The following is a 20,924-nucleotide window of genomic DNA, read 5'->3' as shown; positions in this document are numbered from 1 at the left end:
TATTTCTTTCAATGTATTCAAAGATTTTTAATCCTAAATTTAGCAGAAGCAGAAAATAAAAGAGGAAGTATGTAAGTTTTCTCGAAATGCGTACATATTGTGTATGCGTCGTCGGGTTTAAGACTGATCGATTTAGAGCCATTAAAGTTCGGACACGTAGTCGATGCGGGCACTTGCTAAATACGCGTTGTGATAATGCATCGTGGTGCATGTAACTCGGGATGCATGAACGACACGTGCTCGGGAAAGAGATCGTACAACGAACGTTTGCACGGGCGATCGAGCATGAGCGCAATAATCGTGCGGTCACTCTAGTGCTCATCCGGTTGGTACATCACGCGCTTTCGTTACCCGCACGTTCGCATAATGCCTGGTCCAGTTCCAACAAATGAATGCGAACAGTCGCGACTGAGCAGCTCGCCTCAATGAGTACAAACAGCGTCACGCTCATTAAAGCAAGCTGTTCATTCACGTTTATTTGCATTTCTTTGTTTGGCTTGGAATCATAAATCTAGAATTCCCAAGTAAAAGATTGAACATCATTTAGATTTCTGATTGATCCGCCATATTTTTCAGGACTTGTTAAGATATACTGCTAAATTTCGTAATAAATTGAAGTAACGTGTAACAGAATCTCGTAATCAAGAAATAATAGAAAAGTAATGAATGATTTAATTAAAAACTAATTACAGTAGATAATTTTAAATGTAATGAACATGTGCATTAAATTTCAACAGATCCACAACAGATTCTTATAAAATTTTATAAGAAGTACATTAAATTTCACATACATGTACACGAATATATACTTTTCAATTACAAATACATTAAATATAACGTAATTTCATGAAATTAAATTCAACTTGTGTAAAAGTACATTAAATTTCATGATATTTTTAGCAGTGTAGAATGAGATAAATTATGCATAAGATAGAATGAGATATATACAACTCATTCTACCTTATACATCTACTTATTTTAAACAGGTCTGGAAAATTGTCTGGACGAACGATTAATTAGAAGTTGTCTAAACGGTGTCCAGTTTTCTTACTTGTAGAGGATCTCTACATAAGTCGCCCGTCGCGCGCGAACCACCGACGCGAAACGTACCGAAAATAATATGTACTTTCGCATATGGAGAAATCTCACCGTGACGAGTCGCTCGGCCCCGATTAGAAATTTGATATAAATGCGCCTTGTACTCGCTTGTGCTTTCCTGTGGATGCGCGAGATCGTGAAATAGCACATGAAACGTCAATGTTGAATGCGTCACTGCATGACATTAGAGATATTTTATCATTTTTCAAAAAGATTGAACGTGAGATTAGACCGCTTTATTAAAATATTTTTGCAATTTTTTTATGTATAAAACATTCAGAATGTAATGTTTTAATAATGATAGTTCAGTAACGATAGCAACTAGTTATTATGACTGAAAAGTGAAACGAATTAATTGCGTGCGAATTAAAAACATAACAACTTAACAGAAGTATGTACATATTGAAAATTATGTTACGTTTATATTGCATAAAAAAGGAAACGAGTAATCAGGAAATGACCGATGTAAAAAATGATGGCAACGTTTCGGTGTGGATAAAGAGAAAACTGCCTTGTGGCCTGTTATGTGATCGATTGATTATGTTCAGCTTATCCATCAATTCTATATAATCAGGTATTATCGCCAATCTGAAAAATCCTGCTCAGAAATTAGTCACGATGAAATAATTGCGCATATTAAGATGTCAAAGAATCTAAATCACATCAGTTTTACGATGTCAAGGGTATTCGCGACTCCGCTAAGTAGTAGTCGTGCATACTAATTGCTTAACGGGAAGGTAACAGTGAACTGACTGTCATTCAATTTACACGTGAATACCTAGGAGCACAATACGGAGCGACACGAAAAACACGCTATCCATTTAATTATATTATATATACCTGTATAAAAAGATTTCCGGGTCCAATATTATTCTTCGATTTATCACAAACAAGATGAATGTAGGGACTATTACACTGACAATGAGAGAAAAATGTACTAAATTTTAATTAGTTTTTATTCGAATAGTGCCGATTGAATATTTACTAAATATAAACATATATTTATTTGATACAAGAATCATTTTAATTTGATTTATCTATATTACTATATCTATTACTATTTTATTTAACTTTTTATAAGTATTTATTTTCCGTAAATAAATGTTATATTAGTACTATTCAAACAATTATTTATTGAAATTTAATACATTTTTTCTCTAGTCTTTATATATCTATATATATTTCTCTAGTCTTTATATATGTCTTTATTATTAACAAAGAAATATTTTACTTTTAAATGGAAAAATTCTTAAGTTTGGAATAAAACGATTTTGGATATCGGTTTCGTATCAAATATTATAGCATCAGCATAATGTGTTACAACGTCGGATAAAATTATTCTAAACGTAAGAATATGTGTTATTCTTATTTTAAAACATTAATGCCCATTTTTATTAATGTAGATTAGCTTCAATTTTGGTTCAACTCTTTGTCTTTTTCTAGTTTTAAAAATGAAAAAAAGATGAGGAGTAAGAATTGAACCAAGATTAGTTAATCTACAAAATTATTCTACATTGGTAGAAATTATATAAGTCTTATTTAATTCGAGACAGAAGAATAAGAATTTAATCTAATCTAAGTATTATTTTATTTTCATACTTTTATAAGATTGTAAAACGATTAAGATACGTAAAAAATATGTTTTTGTTTCGTTATTAGATATTCTTTCTGAGTAAAAAAATCTTTTTAAATAAAAAAAACCTTGGTTTCGAAATCTTGCGCCGATCAGAGAAGATATTTAAAAGTCATTAATGTTACGAAATACGACATGCAACTCTTCAAGACAGGAAGACGCAAAGCCTCAACAAATTTAATGCTAATGTCGATCGTATCGCTTAACGTTAGATCATACCGCGCATACGCGATATTATGCGCCGCTAAAATTGGTACAAGTGGCAGTCACGATTATTTTCGACGCGATGATTGCAGCGCCGAAGCCGAAGCGATCGTCGCGATGTCCACATACTTTAAGTTAATACTGCGCGATAAATTCGTCCATCGTGCACGATTGTCATTGCGTAACGCAATTAACATACCTAATCGCGAGCTCGCGTGATCAGTTCGGGACGCCTTCGGCACTGCAACGATTCTCGGCATCGAATCGTTGTTATTTCAAATATTTGCTACAAACGTGGAGACTCTTGTCGATCGTCTCTTCTTATCTAATCTCTCGATGATTAACGTGCGTGTGTGTTTCCGTGTTCGACATGTGCAGTTTCGTCGACGATGATACCAGGTGGAATGGGATCTATAGTTTGTCTTCTTCGCAAGAAGCGATACGAGCGTAGAAAATAATATCGTCGACATTGTGAATAATTGGCGTGCTCTGGAAAGTGATTAGCGTGCAAAACAACTCATTACATTCTGCGATGCGCTCATATCGCACGCGAAAAACATCGTACAACAACGTGGCTTTTGTCAGTGGCCTTGAACGCCTTTTATTACGACGACCATATATTTATCTTTGCGGATAACGACTCGAAGAAATGACGGCTTACGTAGTTCTCTCACAAACTTTATGTAGCCGTGTACATTTTCTCTCGTGCATTTGGCAAGAATAATTCAAGATTCTTTCCGCATGGCGAAACGTCATCGATCATTTGTGATTTAACGTTGACACCAACATCCCAAAATATATCGAGGAGTTTAAGTTTTGGTTCGAAACTATTGGAAACATGAGTGTACTTCGTCCAAAGAACTTCGTTCCCCGCGGTTCCTACTTGAACCGTTCTTCAAGGAGTAGGGAGCCGCGATAACCGGTGCCAACGTCGCGGCGCCTTCCTCAGACGCGTTTTGCGTGCGTCGCGCTACGCAGGTACCGATAACAGGTGTCGGCGAGATACGCCGTTACGCGAGTATAAGACAATTCAGTCAATTTTAATAAGACACAGGTTGGCTTCTCAAGAACGATAATCGTGTTAAATCGGCACTTCGCGATCGTGTAAGCCCGTTTCGCGGAAGTTCTGCGTCACGTCGCGTTGAGTGACGGTGTAACGAAGTGAATTCTGTGCGATCTGATACGTATTATGCGTACAAGGTCATCTGATATTGTCGGATTTCAATGTAAATTCATCCGTACAGGGTTGCCACAAAATTGGAAATCAAGGAAACGTCAAAGAAATAGAAAACGATCAGGGAAATCAGGGAAAAGTCAGAGAATTATGCAAAGTTTTCTGAAAAAAAAATTCTTAATTTTAAAGAAGTTCGATATGCGTATGTCACATCGATGAAATTTTGGAATATTACTAACTTAACAATAAAATGCAAGCAGTGCAGTGATATTAATACACGGAGAAAATTTTTTCTTAAAGTTTGAAAAAATCCTGGAAAAAGAAGGTATGGGGTAACATATTATATTTCGGAAAATTTTAATGTAAATCTTTCATTCATTAATAAAGCTACAATAAAATATAAAATAAGTTTGATTAATTTTATTGAAGTGTATAGTAAAACTCTTAAAATATTGTACTGTATCAGAATTACTATATTTTCATCGTTGTTTTTAAAAGAAAAAATTCTTCGTGTATAATAATAATTTACATCATGTTAAATTATTAACAAAATATTTAATAAATAATTCAATAGTTTTCAGATCAGGACAAAAATACAAAAAAATTCAAAGTATTATTGACAGTCAAAGAAATTATGAAATTTTATCTGAAAATCAGGGAAAAGTCATAGAATTTTAGGACAAGGAATTTGTGACAACCCTGTTTATACAGCGAAGACAAGAGCGAACTTTGAACGATACGTTTACCAGATCTGTTAAAAATTCAGGATCATCAGCCGTGAGTTCAGTGGCCGATTGAAATGCCAGAATAGCTTGGTTTCAAATTGAAATCGAATTTAATTACCCGCAGATTCGAGCCTTTGTCCGATAAAAGAGCAATCTCGAAACTTTTAAGGGATAATTTAAATGAAATGGCGAAGTAGAAATAAGTCACTTTGTCAGTGAAATCGTTCTCGAAATGTTTCTCGATGAAAGAAAAGAACACGGTATGTCTTCCTCGTGAATGCGTTGATCCACATTGCACCGGAGACTCATTTGAATAGAATAGTCATGAGAATGCAAGTAGCACCTTTCTCAGAGAAAAGTGCACCCGCTCGTAAAATACAAACAGTCGCACTTCATTAAGGCACTTAAATCTTTGTGAGGAGGAGTCGATTTAAGGAGCTCTTTTCCAAATTACGTGTGAATGTTCTCGCTTCTGACACGGTTTTTCTTAAACGGCGTATTCTTCATATTTTTCTGTAGCGTCACGACAGCACGCGAAAGTTTCACGGAAATTCGCTCATTCTCGTTAATTATACATTACGAGGTCTGCGGTTAATGAGTCAATGACGTCATTACGTCGGATATAAAACGCCACGTTTCACGGGACGCGATGACTGATGTTACACTTTCAATGAAAGTTCTTACTCATCTCGAAGGAAGAAAGAGAAACGATAACGCGATGGTGACATAGAAGAATTATCGGAATCGAAATTACGTTTATCGACGATATTGTTTGCCACGGATACGAAAACAGACATTGACACACTGAGAAACGTGACACCGACGCAATCGTTTCAACCTTGATAGCCAACGTTGTAGCTCACGTTGCACATCCGTTCACGTATGAGTTACCGTTACGACGACACGGTTCTTAATGCCCAAATTGACATAAAAATGATCGAACGTGGGATCGGCTCGTTGAATAAATCGCGATATTGATCGCGAGTCATCGCCCCACGACAATAATAAATTGAATCTCTTCATTCGGTCGCCCGTCGAATTAGTTACCTAACGTAGAATCACGCTTTCCATTTCTGTTAGTAATCGCGCGATTAATTTCGCGAAGATCACGATTGTCGATCAGATTTTGTGCAATATCCGGCGTGGCAAGAGATCGCCTTCAATCGCCGGATATTAATATGCAGCTTGATTTGATCGCGATTTCCGTTTGGCAGCGAAGCGTAAACTGAAAAAAATGTTCATGATTAAATCAACAAAAGGACTAAAACAAGATTGGTATTTTAGTGAGGACAAACTCTATAAACTCTTTGAAGTGAGAATTTCACTTCAAAAATCTCATTCCAAAAATAATGTGAAATCTTATTCCAAAGATGTGAAAATTCTGCCACTCTTTTTCAAGATTTTAATTAGAACAAACTCTAAATTCTTTTGTGTAAATTTCACTTTAAAACAGGGTTGGCAAAGACTAATATTTTTTTTTTAAATAAAACATGTTTTTTCTTTTAAATATGTTTTCAATGTTTTAAATACGCTTGAAACAGTACTATAAAAAAACATGTTTAAAACATATTAAAAACAACAATTAAGCTTAACTGTTCAAAACAGATTTAAAACCAACCCTGCTCTAAAAGGTGAAAATTTTGCCTTCTTCTTCAAATTTCAGTTCAAAGTATTTAGAGAGACAGAAATTCTGTTTATAATTGGAAATTTTGTTTGGTCTCGCCAAAATACCATTCTTGTTTGGCTCTTTTGTTAGTTTAATCAGAAATTGTTCTCATAAAATTAAGAAAAACACGAGAAATTGGGAAAAGATGCAGAATCTGGTAAGCGTATCGCGCGGATACCGAGTGCTTTAATTTCTCCTTAGAGTATTCGCGAATCTGTTTGACTTGATATTCGCTTGATATTCATCGTTCTCACGATGAGAAACACAGTGAACGAAATGGAAACTCGGACGATATTGCCACGCGTCACTGACCTAGAGCACAGTATACAGTGGACCAGCCTGGCGAATGACATCGACAACCTGGTCAAACTTCGTCATCCGGCTAAACCGGTGATCCGACGCGACAAACAAGAAACTCGAATCGAGAGACACACCTATCAACGGGTTTCTATGCCGGAAATGCAACGGGCGTGCACGGTACATTTCGAGGATGATTGCGACACGCCTTTACGAAGTTACTGTCTGGAATCCGAGAACTGCCGATGGAGCTGGAAGCCACGGACGGACTTTGAGAGGGAGTATTTTTACAAGGATTACAAGGACTATTATTGCAGTGGTCCGGGAAAATGTCTTGAGCCCGTTTCGCACGAGACAATCCCGAGGGATCGAAGTTGCCTGCAAGAGACACTACACTCTTCTGGAAGTCCTGCCACGCGCGCATCATCCACGCGATCTCCCGAGGGGCTCGAGAAGGAGCACTTCAGCGACAGCAGGGAGCGGCTACATGAAATCTTTGAACATAATCGGTATCTCCGGCGACAGTTCTTCGCTGACATGCCGGGGAACGCGCGACAGAATTGTAACGGTCTCACCGGGAATGTCGGAAAAAACAGCCAGGAAACGTCAAGGCGTTGTACCGGGTTCGGTAGCACCGAGACGCTCACTAGTCAAAGCAATCAATCATCCGTGAGCAGTATAAATGACCGGAAGTCCCGAGCGCAGACGATGCGCACTTCCGAGGAAGAGGAGGAAGAGATGGACACGTTAACCGAGTTCGCCAAGAGGAACTTGTCTCGAGTCGTCAATCGCAGGAACGGTCGCGCTCGGAGAGACGGCAGAGTGCTCGTCAACATTCTACCCGGAAGCGAGATAAAACGAGCCGACGTAAGGAACGTAATGTCCGTTAAACTCGATGAGGCGAGTAATAAACGGAGCGAGGGATCACCGCTCGTCGAGGAAGCTCGATTTCGAGACGCGACGAGTGAGAGGAAAATGCAGGATAAATCGTGTCAGTGCCGCATCAAGAAGAACGAGATTAATCCCGATGTATGGTATCGAGAGAGGAATCTTCCGGAGTACATCTTCGGCTCAACCGCGAAGATCGATTCTAAGACTCGAAAAGAAAACTGGGATTTACCGGATGGGAGCGGACAGCGCAACATGGATGAGGTAAAAAACCAACCGGCGTGGAAGAACAAACTCGAGGGAGATCAATTTTCTCAAAACGAGCTTCTCTCTCGGATGATCCGTGATTATTGCGAACGATCAGATTCCGTTTCGGAAAACATCGACAAGACGAGCGTGTCGTCAAAAAGCGAGGATAGGACTTGCTGGGATTTAGATCTTTACAGGTCTCTGCCGAATCTGACGATTCTGAAGCGGAACCTCGACACTCCGCTCTACGTCGCCCGTACAGTCAACGTTCCCGAGGGACTCGAATTACTCGGATCGGATAATCACGAGCTCGATCCTCGTGTTGTAAGATCGAGTCGCGTCGAGTTTAAGCAATCCCGAGAACAACGATCGGAACAATGCGAGAAGATTGTAGATCGGACACGCTCGATCAACCGTGAAGAATCCAAACCGTCGACATCCAAATCGGCGATGGACGTATTGGTCTCGTCCAACTGTTTGATCCCACGGCACAAGGTCAAGGCGGCGAGAATTCCTCCTCCCTTGGACCTGAGCATGGTGAACGAGCAATGCGAACTCATGGAAGCGAACGAGAGGAAGCGTCTGAATGATTATAGCGTCGACGTGGCGATTTTGCACCGTCATGAAGATTACGTGAAAGATCTGCTGACCGTCGCCGAGAACGAACAACTCGTTAACGACATCGTCAGAGATAACACCCTGTCAAAGATCGTGGATGAGAGGAACGATCCTCCATATGGAAGAGACTCTGTCAGAAGACGGCAATTATCCAAACCTCGGCACAAATCCTGCGACGATCTATCGTTGACTGAACTGCAGGCACCTCAACTTGTCAACAATTGCAAGAGTTCTACGAACGATCTACAGGGAGCAGATCCCGCCTTGATCGAAATACTTCCGATTGACCCTGGTGCCTGCCACCGTGACCGAATCACCAGCAGCCCTTTGTTCGATCAGACGAGTCCGATTGGCGGACTTCACGCCGCCGGAAGCGCGCTTCCGTCTACGGTCTACGGACCGATTCCGTACAGTTAGTAAACATGCGCATAATTTTCCTGAAATAATGCTCTTCCTGCCGCGCGTAAATAGCCGCGCGCCCCGTTAGAATCGCCTCGACATACCTAGCTGTTGCTGGTGTCGTTGGCGCGATTATTGAGAAGAAGAGAGAAAAAATAGAGAAACATGGTACCAATTAGGTAGAGCAGCATATCCTTTTCAGAACGTTGTTTTAACTTAGAAAACTTAATAAGCTCAAATTACGAGTTCAGATTCAAGTCGATATTAAGAAATATTTTGCAACATATCTGTATCAGATATATTAAAGCACGTATATTATATTAACTTCGATATATTAAAGTAATTTGTGTTATATAAAATATCGTAATAGAATAAAAAAAGTTTGAATGCCTTCGCCAGCAATCCGCTGGAATCTACAAACATCGATATTTTGTTTGTGAATTTTAGTAGGTAAATTTAATTTATCTATAAAAAATAAATAAAATACAATACATTCAATTGTTGTGATGGTAAAAATTCGTTGAAGCTTTGACAACTATACTAGAATTCTTTTAGATTTTTATATAATCCGGAACAATAAAAAATTTTTTATATATTGTTTCAGTTAGATTGTGCTGCAAGTCCGAAAATAATCGGCGTATTTCTGAGATAAATTTATTTAAAAATACATATCGATTTATTATTCCAACATCTAACTTTGATCATAATTGGCACTTTTCTTATTTGAATAAAAAATTTATTCTGTTTCTCGAAAATTGCTGAAGAAAGAATTAAAATTTCATGTTACCAGTGATTAAAGATAATTGACACGACATAAATATCAAGTCATAAGGTAAAAAGTTTACTTATCATATAATCCACAAAAAACTCTAGAAACGCGTCGAGAACGGTAAATCGAAATTAAATTATATAAGGAGAGGATCAGATAAAAAGAATAATAAGATACCGTAACAAAATAGTCTTGGCACAGGATAAGCGCGAGAAACAGAGAGGTAGAGAAAGAATCGATTGCGTGAGAATCTCGTTCAATGAAAGCGGTGAAAGGTGTTGCGACGTTCTGAGAGAGAGAGACTGAAATTCAGTTTCTCGTTTCGGCATTTGTGATGAGTTAGCGTTACACGCTAACAAATCGGGTTACACGAATAACGATAGCACGAAACAAAGTAGTTCTGCAGAATCGCGGGAGAATCCAGCGAGATTTCACTGAAGAAGGACAAAAAGTTTGTGATTTGAAATCTGATCCGATAGAAAAGATTTTTAAAAAATTATTTTTATTCCATATGTTTGTTTCATTTTTTTATTTCATGACATTTTTCTGTTACCGTACATCGCGATGATTCGCATTTTCAGCTGTTCGGGATGAAAAATAAATTCCTTGCGATTGGAACCTGAGTATTATGGAACTATTTGGAATGGATTCCGCTCGAAATTATTTAATTATTCTTTAGAGTTCTGCATTGAAAAGAATCGGATAATAGTCAAATATTGAGTGAAATAATTTCAATCAAATATTTTCAATCAAATTCGATTAATTTAACCATAGATAATTTTACTTTTCTAAATATTTAATTATCAAGTATTATCAGACGTAGTAATAATTATAACCAATCGTTTACTAATAATAATTACTAAATATTTATATAGAATATATAGAATAGTAAAATTATTCTAATTAAATATGAGAATTCCTATATTTGATTAAAGCGAATTTCAATGCTTAAATATTTCTATGTTATATACATATCTGATTCTGTAAACTGCGCGCCGAAATCTTTTTCGGTCTCGAAATTTATGGTCTCGCATTTATGAGTAAAATCAGAGTAATAATATTATTTATTAAATTGGCAAGCAATGTAATAATTTTTTTGACGCTAATAAACATCTTTATAAGAATATTAATAATAAGATATAGATTTATTATTCCAACATCTAACTTTGATCATAATTGGCACTTTTCTTATTTGAATAAAAAAATTTACTCTCTTTCTCTTATTAATAAAAAATCTATTAAAAATGAAATCTAAAATTATTTTTTATTGGATTAATCGGACATTCGATTGCAAGTTGTTTCACATTTGACAGCTATTGCCACGCTCTTTTTTTCAGTGTAGTATTGTGTTTTCTAGAACCAAGGAAAAACAGAATAATTTCTATCGCAATCCATTTCAATATGGTTCAATAATACTAAAAGACTTTGTTGCTGGTTCGAACTTTCGCGATGCTTACGTCGACCTGTGTCATCGCGACTGCGCTTTATTAGAAATTGATCGGTTGCAAGCTGTATTCCACTTTATCAGTCGCACGGTCTCGTTGCAGCCCGACACACGCGAATACGCATCGTGCCTGCAGGCATGCACGCGCGTGCTGTTGCATCGCGATAAACTGTCGTCATTATCCCGCGCAGCGCGTGCACGAAAGCAGGTGCGTGCAAAACGCTTTTGTTCGCATCTGAAATACGGAGCTTCCTAGTTTTTAAATACTCTTAAGAGATAAAAGAGGAGAAAAGGAACGGAGATAAAGATAGAAATGCGTCACGCGAATCGATATGCGGTCATTAATTCCTACGTGCTTTTGCATAAATAAATAATAATCGCCTATAAATGTGTTAAAAGCTACTTGCAGGGATATTTAGCGGAAGGGATGATTCATGTTCCGGGTCGTTATAACTGTCATTATAATTTTGCAAATATCGGTGTAATACTAGACACTATGTAATAGATTCACTGCACTATGTTTTATATTTAGTTATGTTGTATCACGTGCACGTAATCAAATGTAATCGAGCATTACATGAACTCAGACACCGTATCTAAATTTTTGCCTCGTGCCAGTCGACGACCGCCTCTTAAGTCGTTTCTCTCTGCGAAGAAGCCATATGTTGTAGCAGAATGAGATAAACAAGCGGTGGTCTCGATGTGAGTTAAACCGTCGTCTTTTATGTGATTCAATTCTTCCTTCATGATATTGTCTGACTGGATATGATATTTTCGCATGCTGTAATAACTATCGGAACTTGAACATCATCAAACGTTAAAAACGCCGAAACTCTAAAATCATGTCTCTTGCGAATGTGATAATCTCATGTCATAATCTAATAGCGAATTCAGTTCATTCATTTGCATTACATTACATTACGTTAGCACATACTAAAAGCTAAAAGCTATTATACGAAATTAGCAAAGTTAAGTGTAGAAGCAAAGCTAACGATAAGATTCCCGATAATTTAAAATATACAAATAATATTGTCAGTCAGTGCAAAAGGCTCTAGCTGATTTCAAAAAAGTTTTTATGTAAATTCAGAACGTAATATTTTACTCAAATTGATAATTATAATACTATTCAATAGAGCAAAATTTCAATTTTATGAATCTATTCTTTTTAATTGCGATACGATGATTTTTTATGAAGTTATGAACTAAAATCGAAATGTTTCTTTTTTAATTCGCGATAACTCACTAATAAAAAAAAATCTCAAGAATATTAAAAAAAATTTTTGCAGAAAAAATTTTCACGTTAGAAAATCGAAAATTTTTGCAAATTTTTTTGGCATTAAAGGTCTACAAAATGAGAAGAACATTTCTTATTTTGTCCACCTCATAGTTTTCTATATGTGAAAATTATCAAATCACAGAAATTAAAGAAACATAATGACTTTTCGAAAATATAGATTTTAAGCTTTAAATCCCTTTTTTTAAATTTAAATTTTATTTATTTTTAATGAAGTTGCAGTTGCTTGAATTTTGAATGATAAATCGAGTCAGAACTTTTGTACTGATTCAAGAATAGAAATCAGCATTTATAAAAATATTTTTTAATGGTTCAAAGAAGACATAACGTGACAGAAAAATATTTTTGTTAAACTTTATAGTCATCATCAACAAGACAAAACATACAAATCATACTACTTTTCGCATTAATATGTTCCATCCACTGCGATAAAAGCGTGTAATATTTTAACGATTAAATTACTCAATTATGATATTGTCGCTATTTAGCAGAATATGCAGGTATTATTTCATTGTCAAAGTTAATTACATTATGCTACTGCAGATATTTCATATAAAGCAGCATTTAATGTACACTAATTTAGTGTAGAGTGACAAAATTCACATGATATTGGACATTTTCTAGCAAAGACACAGTGTAACAGTGAATTATCACATCCATTGTTGTTTGCCAATGTTAAAAAAAGGGTGAAATGATTTACTGTATTATTATTCTTATTAAAAAATGCTCTTTATTCATTCGAATTAAAATAATGTCCTTTGTTATTAATTCGAATCACAATAACGTCCACGTTTGAAAACAAAAAGTCGATATAAGGATCGTATTTCATACTTTAGATTGTCGCGAATTACGAATCTGCGATCGACATCGAAACATTCGCCATCATTTTTAATAACGACAGGGTTCACTGGAGCGATTGACGACAATGATTAACTCGATGAAATGGCACGCGAATTTAAACCGCGCCCCAATAAAACGCGCTTCCGTCAATCGAATAATTTAAACCGAAATTAACCACACTCTCTCGCGTCGCATCTCGTTGTGCATGCTACAGATCAGGGTTTAATCGAATCGAAATTAAATTGCACAAAAATATATATATATATAGAAAGAAATAAAGAATATCGTACGTACATTAGAACATCCTGTGCGAGAAAAAATTCTAATGGTCCAAACGCGACCCGTTCGTTCCGTTTGCGGGTCGATCAGTGACGATAAATGTGACTTACTTGATCGCAGAATCGCCGAGGCGTTATGTGGAGGGTGAGGTGACGATTCACTATCGCTCGCCGGTGCGTACAGAGGCGAAGGAGCCGCTGAGTGAGGAGGAGCTCGCACGTCGCAGCGCGGAGAACATGCGGCGCGTCTACCAGGAGGAGCGCCGTCGCAAGTATCTTCAGGAGTTACATGACATCGACTCCCGCAGACACACCGATAATTTTATGTAAGTACAAAGGGTGTCTTCCTTTTTCCTTTTGTTCCTTTTAATTTCGGGAGACGAAGGATGACGTCGGATCGTAGCTTTAATCACTTAATCTTTTCAAGTAAGGCTCGAATTACCTTCGTCGATGAAGAAAATCCTCACTCTAACGACGTCGTACTAATTGGAAGACTCGTGTATCCTTCTCGCGTATTTTTCTGTGCTTCTCTGTTTTTTCTGTCAAACACGAGAATATATTTTTGAAGATGACGTTAATAATAATGTATGGAGAAAGGCATGTTCATCTTCAGCTTGTCATACTCGGTCGTCGGCTTGTAAACATTTCCTGCTATTCAACGCTGTTGCGTAATGCATCATGCACCGTGAGTTGTTTTACGCGGGCGCTACAATGAAAGTGTAGGCGAATGCACAGGTAAAAAAGTCGAGAGAGATTTCATTGATGCTCGAATAGCCCTAGATATTCTCAATAGCGAAATAGAAAGTCCCGAGTTCACTGAAAAGAAAATGTTTCATAAAATTCTGTCTTAATCTTTATCATTTCATTATTTGCAGTGTCCGAAATATTCTGGTTTTATAAATTTGTTAAATGAATAAAATTTACACATTATTATATTTAGCATTAATTGTTTTATAATTTAAAAGCAATTTTTTATCTTTATTTAAAGGATACATTGAAAAAAAATTTTAATAAATATTTATTTGAAAAGTTTTATTTACTATAAATGTTAACATACATTTATTTCAAAAACCACTAATTTGATTCAATTTAATTTTTTTTTTGAATATAATTTGTAAGTAAATGTTTATTTATATATTGTATATAATATTTAAAGAAATATGTATTACAGATAAAAATTAGTAAATTTTTTTTTCACAAAAGATTATCAATCTTTATTTAATTGTCAAATCATCAAATAAAATAATTGAGATGTAGTGTCGAGGTATCAGAAATACTTAAGCAATTATATTAGAAAAAAATCATGAGGAGTAATGTAGAATTAATTAACATCGTCGACTATTTGACTCTAAAACGTATTGGCTGGATTTATCATGAAAAAGACTATAGAGGATGTTGAAAGAATAGATTTACATTCCGCCGAGGCGCATTTCAATCGCAAGCACTCGATAATCATCACAATGCCGAGGAGAGTTAGCATTTACTCAGAGCAAACAGAAAGACAATCCTGGTTTGCCGCGGCTGAGAGAAACCATTCCATCTTCTCGACAACACTTCAACAATTTCCAGACCATCACAGAAGTCGCCCATACCCTTGAATCGCTACGACGATTTTGTGGACGATTTGAGCCAGCGAAGTCGATCTCAAGATCAAACACCGGAGCCACGTCTGGTAGCAAGAGCGCTCTACAATTTTGTCGGCCAGTCGTCCCGGGAATTGACTTTCCGGCGTGGCGACCTTATATTCGTACGACGACAGGTCGACAAAAATTGGTACGAGGGAGAATACAACGCGATGATCGGACTGTTCCCTTCTAACTATGTCGAGGTAATCGCCAGTTGAATCTAGATTTTATAAGGCATATAGATTTTATAAAGCGTATAGATTTTATAAGGCGAGAAGTGAAAGTTAGATACCTGGCAACAAAGTATATTTTTACTAAATTATTACTTTATTCTGTACAGATCTTACCGTACGACGGTACGATGCGAACGACACCAAAGAAGGCTCACGAGGGACAGGCACGGGCCAAGTTTAACTTTATCGCTCAGACCAATCTCGAGTTATCCTTGGCAAAAGGTCAGACTATTGTTGCGAGGAGAATTTCTCTAAACTTGACTCGAGGCAACGAAAGAAACGTAAATTACTTTTCGAAATATTTATCAATCTGTTTACAGGCGAATTGGTGGTCTTAACAAGAAGGGTCGATGAAAATTGGTACGAAGGACGTATAGGAAACAGAAAAGGGATCTTCCCGATTTCCTACGTCGAAGTTATCATCGAACCCGGACTTCGCTCAGGTAATTTAAATCGAAGAAGTCAGATTAATCTTTATGGTGGGGGTTTATTTTGAAAATCTTGCAACTTTTGTTTCCTGTTATAATTCATTATTTTATTACATTCTTTGTCTCACAATATGATATTGTTTTAGTAGCTATTATAATAGCTTTCCCGTTTTATAAGAGTTAAAAGAAAGCAGCAAAAAAACTTGACAAAGTGATGTTAATAAAGTAATGTATTATGTCATTACATTCCTTGTCTCTAAATATGACATTGTTTCAGTGCTTTTTCTATAAAAGTTAAAAAGCAACAAAGAAACCTAATAAAATGTTAATAAAAACATTGCTCGTCAAATTGACGAAATTTATACAAAATTTGCCTTCTTTTATTTTAGAGACACCGATTCAGAATAAACCGGTTGCGTCTCCGGCGGCGCACAGTCTCTTAGCAAACGGCTCGTCCGGAGGGAAAATGAGTATGGGACCCCATCATTACGTGCCGTCCATCCCGGTCAATATCAACACAACCCAGCCCCATTATAATTCACTGGTAACTATCATGCGATCTTGTGTCATGGCATAATTACTCCGCGGCGTGATTGAATTCTTCCCGTAATGTTTCATTATACCATTGGATAACGGCCGAAAGGCGCCATTTTCGTTAAAAGAGACAGTTCTAATAAAGCAAAAGCATTTTAAAAAATATATACGTAACAATTCTTTCTCCTCGTACTTTTTAGCCACGTATGGGAGGGAGCAAGTTGCATGTGTCACAACTCAGCGAAACTCTGCATATCGACACACATTCGGAACCAATCCCGTAAGTTTTGCAACTTTTTATATACATTTGAAAGAAAACTTATACATTACATTAATTTTATATGATTTGTCATCCACGTGTGAATCACCGATAACCTACGTTATCGTATTTATGTATTTGTTAAATAATATGTGTCTCACAATACTTATAGCAATACAAAAACCGAGCACTAGTTGTCACCGGTGATTAAAATTGCGGTATATAAATATAAATTACAATAATTACGTAGCAATTATTTATTTTAGAAAATATTTTATGATCGCATTTCTTTTTATACATTCTAGAAAATATTTATATAATTCTCACTGTGTTGATGTTAATATTAACCATGGGTTTTAATCCACATCATGATGGTGTTGATATTATTACCAGAGGTTTGAAATCTACACTGATATTTTTTAGAGTATAGCTAAAATATATTAAATATAGTCTGAATTGAAAGTCCAATCGATCATCAGTAATTCACGCGGCACAGAATGCGTTAATGATTTTTTTATCTTAATAAATTTGAGCGGTTATCTTCTCATTCGTGTGTGGATCATTATATTATGGCAAAAAGTACGAATATCGAACTCATAAGTATTTACATTTCGACAGATACCGGGCGTTATACAACTACAAACCGCAGAACGACGACGAGCTGGAGTTGAAGGAGGGTGACACGGTGTACGTGATGGAGAAGTGCGACGACGGATGGTATGTTGGTTCCAGTCAGAGAACCGGCTACTTCGGCACCTTCCCGGGCAACTACGTGGAGAGATTGTGAGGAAGGTCGACGGTCCAGGATGCCACACGGCGCATCAGGACCCAGGATAGCTTTCACCAAAGCACTAAGCGTTAGAATAAGCACCAAATTTCTCAACGTTTAACCCCATCGTTTCTTTCGACATTACGAAGATTTTCGCTAAGCCAGAAGAGACTTTTGTTGAAGGGAATTCTAATATTTTTTTTATTTTCTTCTTTTTTTATTGTAAAAGTGAAGAACGGATATGTATATAACGCATGATTGTAACTCCTGCATCTTTTACGATGCGATTATTTACAGATAATTATGAGTACAATTTATTTTATGATTATTTACTTCTTTATTGTGCAGGCGCACATTTACAGTTTTATTTCAATGCATGAAAATTTTAAGACATTTTAACAATCGATTTTTTTTAATGATTTAGTAATTAAATTTTAATAATTTTGCTAATACGAAAATTTATATCTTCAAAGTTACTAGCCAATGAATTTCTTCATTTAATTTTCGATGACATCAAAATTACCGAATCTTACTCGAATTATGCATTATATGTAATTTCACATAACGTAACTGTCGCGAAATGTTACTGATACAACGAATGAGATTTCTAATTAAATTCACGCGATTGTGTCGCACGGAAGTACTTTCGCCGAGTTCGACGAATGTGATTAAAAAGTTTCGTGCAACGTCAAACGATTTTTATCGTTCCGAGCAAACAATAATTCGAGAGGCGAGAGGGTTAAGCGTCCACAGCAGGAAGTGAAGAAACATCACAATAGTCTTCTCTTTTGGATCTAACGACGATGTTAATTGATAACGCGGTTAGGATAAATGTTAAAACTGTCAGTGTTTGCGGCGTGGCGTAATGAGGCTCTCGTGTGATCAGAGTTACTGTCCGTATATTAGTAGATTATCAACTAAGATATTGATATTTCAGTGTGTATGTGTATATGCGCGCGCGCACACACACACACACACACACACACACACACACACACACACATATATATATATACATATATATTTCCTTGATATATACTTTTGTTTTAAGTCATTCTTTTGTTACGATATGATATCTACGCAGTCAAACGCATGTTAACGACATTCAAAAATATAATATCGGAGATAACCGCTGATCATATCAGAGCTTTTTTCGAATTTACCAAAAAATTTAGCAAAACAATATGCTAGGATACGTGAGTTTGTAAGTAAAGTTTGTAAGTAGTGTACGATAACAATTAGTAACTTATTGTTACTGCTGTTCTTGGCAGCTGTTAACTTAAGAAAGAAGCAAAAAATGAAATGTGGGAAGAATATAACTCGAAAGGGAGAGGATTTTGAGATATTGAAGAAATACTGATTAATTTGAGATTTTAGGGCCGTATTCTGAAATGGGAGGCTAATTAGCACGCGGAGACTTGTGTTGAGTTAGAGAGATGCGGATGGAGGTTTCCCTATGATTTCGGTATTGTAGATAAAATCGGCCACTGTTATTGTTGTATTCGTGAGTATTTCGAGACTAACGAACTTATAATTGAAAGTTTGCCTTCCCAAATTAATATTTTTGTAAGCATTATTTGTACCCAGAGTTATATATAAATATACAACATATATATATATATATATATAGAGTAGAGATATATCTATATATATACACATACATATATATATATATACATATACATACAAATATCGTTACACTGTATACCACGCGATAATATATAATATATAAAAATAACATACACGTACACTACAAATAATTAGTGTCAGACGTACACGGAAAAATGTGTATATATATATACGATTGATAGTTATATACATTCATACAATCGCAATGTGAAAATAGCCAAGCCAGGTCGTCACGATCTTTTCTAACGTCACTTTATCACGATCGCACGATCGCCTAAGCGTTAAAGGAAGAGACGAACGTAAACAGACAATACTATTACTATAATAATTATAGAGGAACGAAAGAGAGATCATGTGACAAGGGCATTATACAGGCGCCGATAAATTCGAAAGCGATAGGTGCCGTTTTTATCTTCGAAAGAAGCTAAAAAGAAAATCGTTTTTTTTTATTGCCTCGTCTTCAGTGTACAATTGAGCGGAAGCTTGGTGCAAAAGCACTTTCTCATTCAAAAGTACAGTGGTTTTGAAAGATTTTATCTATTTTACTATATCGAATGGCAAGATCAAATTTCCTTTCGATCGCAAATCGAAGAGACATGATATATTCTCCAACAAAGATACCGCTCGATGTGCGATGAAAATGCGACAGAGACATTTCGTCTTACGTGCAACATATGCGCATATATCCACGTACATATCCCGTTAGATCGTAAAATTTACGGTCTAAAGTTCAACATTACGAGTCATCGAAATAAAAGCCAGGATTATCGTCGATTTTATGATATCGTCGAATCTATCTCTCGGCCTTTCTTCTTGTTACATTTTTTTATTTATGAAGAAAGTGTTGACGATCCCAAAATTCTTACGATAATATCCAAACGAATGGTATACTCGTTGACGCTGCAATGTAACATTCGTTTTAATTGTTATAAAATATTTGGAAAAAGTTGATAATATTTTGCGATACAACTTTCGCCTTACACGAAAAAGATTTTATTAATATAGATGAATAAGTTATCAGACTAAATGTTTAAGATATTTAAGATTTATTTCTTTTTATTCGAGCTTAACTTTGACGATTTTGATTTTTGTAATGATAATCACGAATCGAAAATCATTGACAAGTAGTATGACTGTTTTGGCAAGATGACATGCTCGCCAATACCGATAACACGTGATTTTTGCTTGACGTTAAATCAAATTTCATTAGTTAACAATTTGAATTCACTTGTTTTCGTGAACTTGCGCTAACGACGTTACTATGTACTATATTAAATGCAAATAAAACCTAGTCCATTACTAAAAACCTGTTATCTCGCGCAATAACTTTCCTTTAAAATTGAACAAAAAAATGAACACATTTCAACATTTAAAATAAATATTACTGTTCCTTATCCATTTCTTCAACAAAATCCTTTTTGTAACATTGTAGTAATCATTCCACACAAATACCATAATTTTCAAATAACATAGACACAATACGAATCTTATTGATTCTAAAATATCGCTATTGTGCTGAATGATCTTTGATATAAAAAAACAATGTTTTTTAATAACTTGTATATGGAAAACAATTTTATCTTGAATAAATACGTGCAGCAAGATTCTTAATCTTGTTAAAGAAATAACAATGAATAGTTAGGAAACTGATAATATTACTACAATACTACTACAATAATAATTATTACTTCAGCTCAAGTAGCACATTACCTACATATATTAAAAAGGCGATAAAAGAAGTATATATATATATATATATATATATATATATATAATAAATACTACTTTAACTTATTTGTCGAGCGTGTCTATTCTACTTAGTAATAATTAAATTAAAGTAAACGTAAAGAAAAGAAAGTAGTAGTAGTGTA

General features: G+C 35.8%; 1 protein-coding gene across 1 annotated transcript in view; it reads left to right on the top strand.

Moving 5' to 3' along the window:
* LOC105621152 overlaps positions 1 to 17,442 on the top strand; it is a 95,550-nt gene extending 78,108 nt beyond the window's left edge. Inside the window, exons 21-27 of the mRNA XM_012202621.1 lie at positions 13,698 to 13,902; positions 15,146 to 15,404; positions 15,542 to 15,656; positions 15,755 to 15,877; positions 16,252 to 16,406; positions 16,597 to 16,676; positions 17,274 to 17,442. Of these exons, the coding sequence (XP_012058011.1) occupies positions 13,698 to 13,902; positions 15,146 to 15,404; positions 15,542 to 15,656; positions 15,755 to 15,877; positions 16,252 to 16,406; positions 16,597 to 16,676; positions 17,274 to 17,442 (1,106 nt within the window). The remainder of the gene's footprint in view (positions 1 to 13,697; positions 13,903 to 15,145; positions 15,405 to 15,541; positions 15,657 to 15,754; positions 15,878 to 16,251; positions 16,407 to 16,596; positions 16,677 to 17,273) is intronic.
* Positions 17,443 to 20,924: the final 3,482 nt, after the last annotated feature.

Source organism: Atta cephalotes (genome assembly GCF_000143395.1).
Source record: "Atta cephalotes unplaced genomic scaffold scaffold00032, whole genome shotgun sequence".
Classification (NCBI taxonomy): domain Eukaryota; kingdom Metazoa; phylum Arthropoda; class Insecta; order Hymenoptera; family Formicidae; genus Atta; species Atta cephalotes.
The sequence above is the reverse complement of the archived record's forward strand: the minus strand, read 5'-3'. Positions and strand labels throughout refer to the sequence as shown.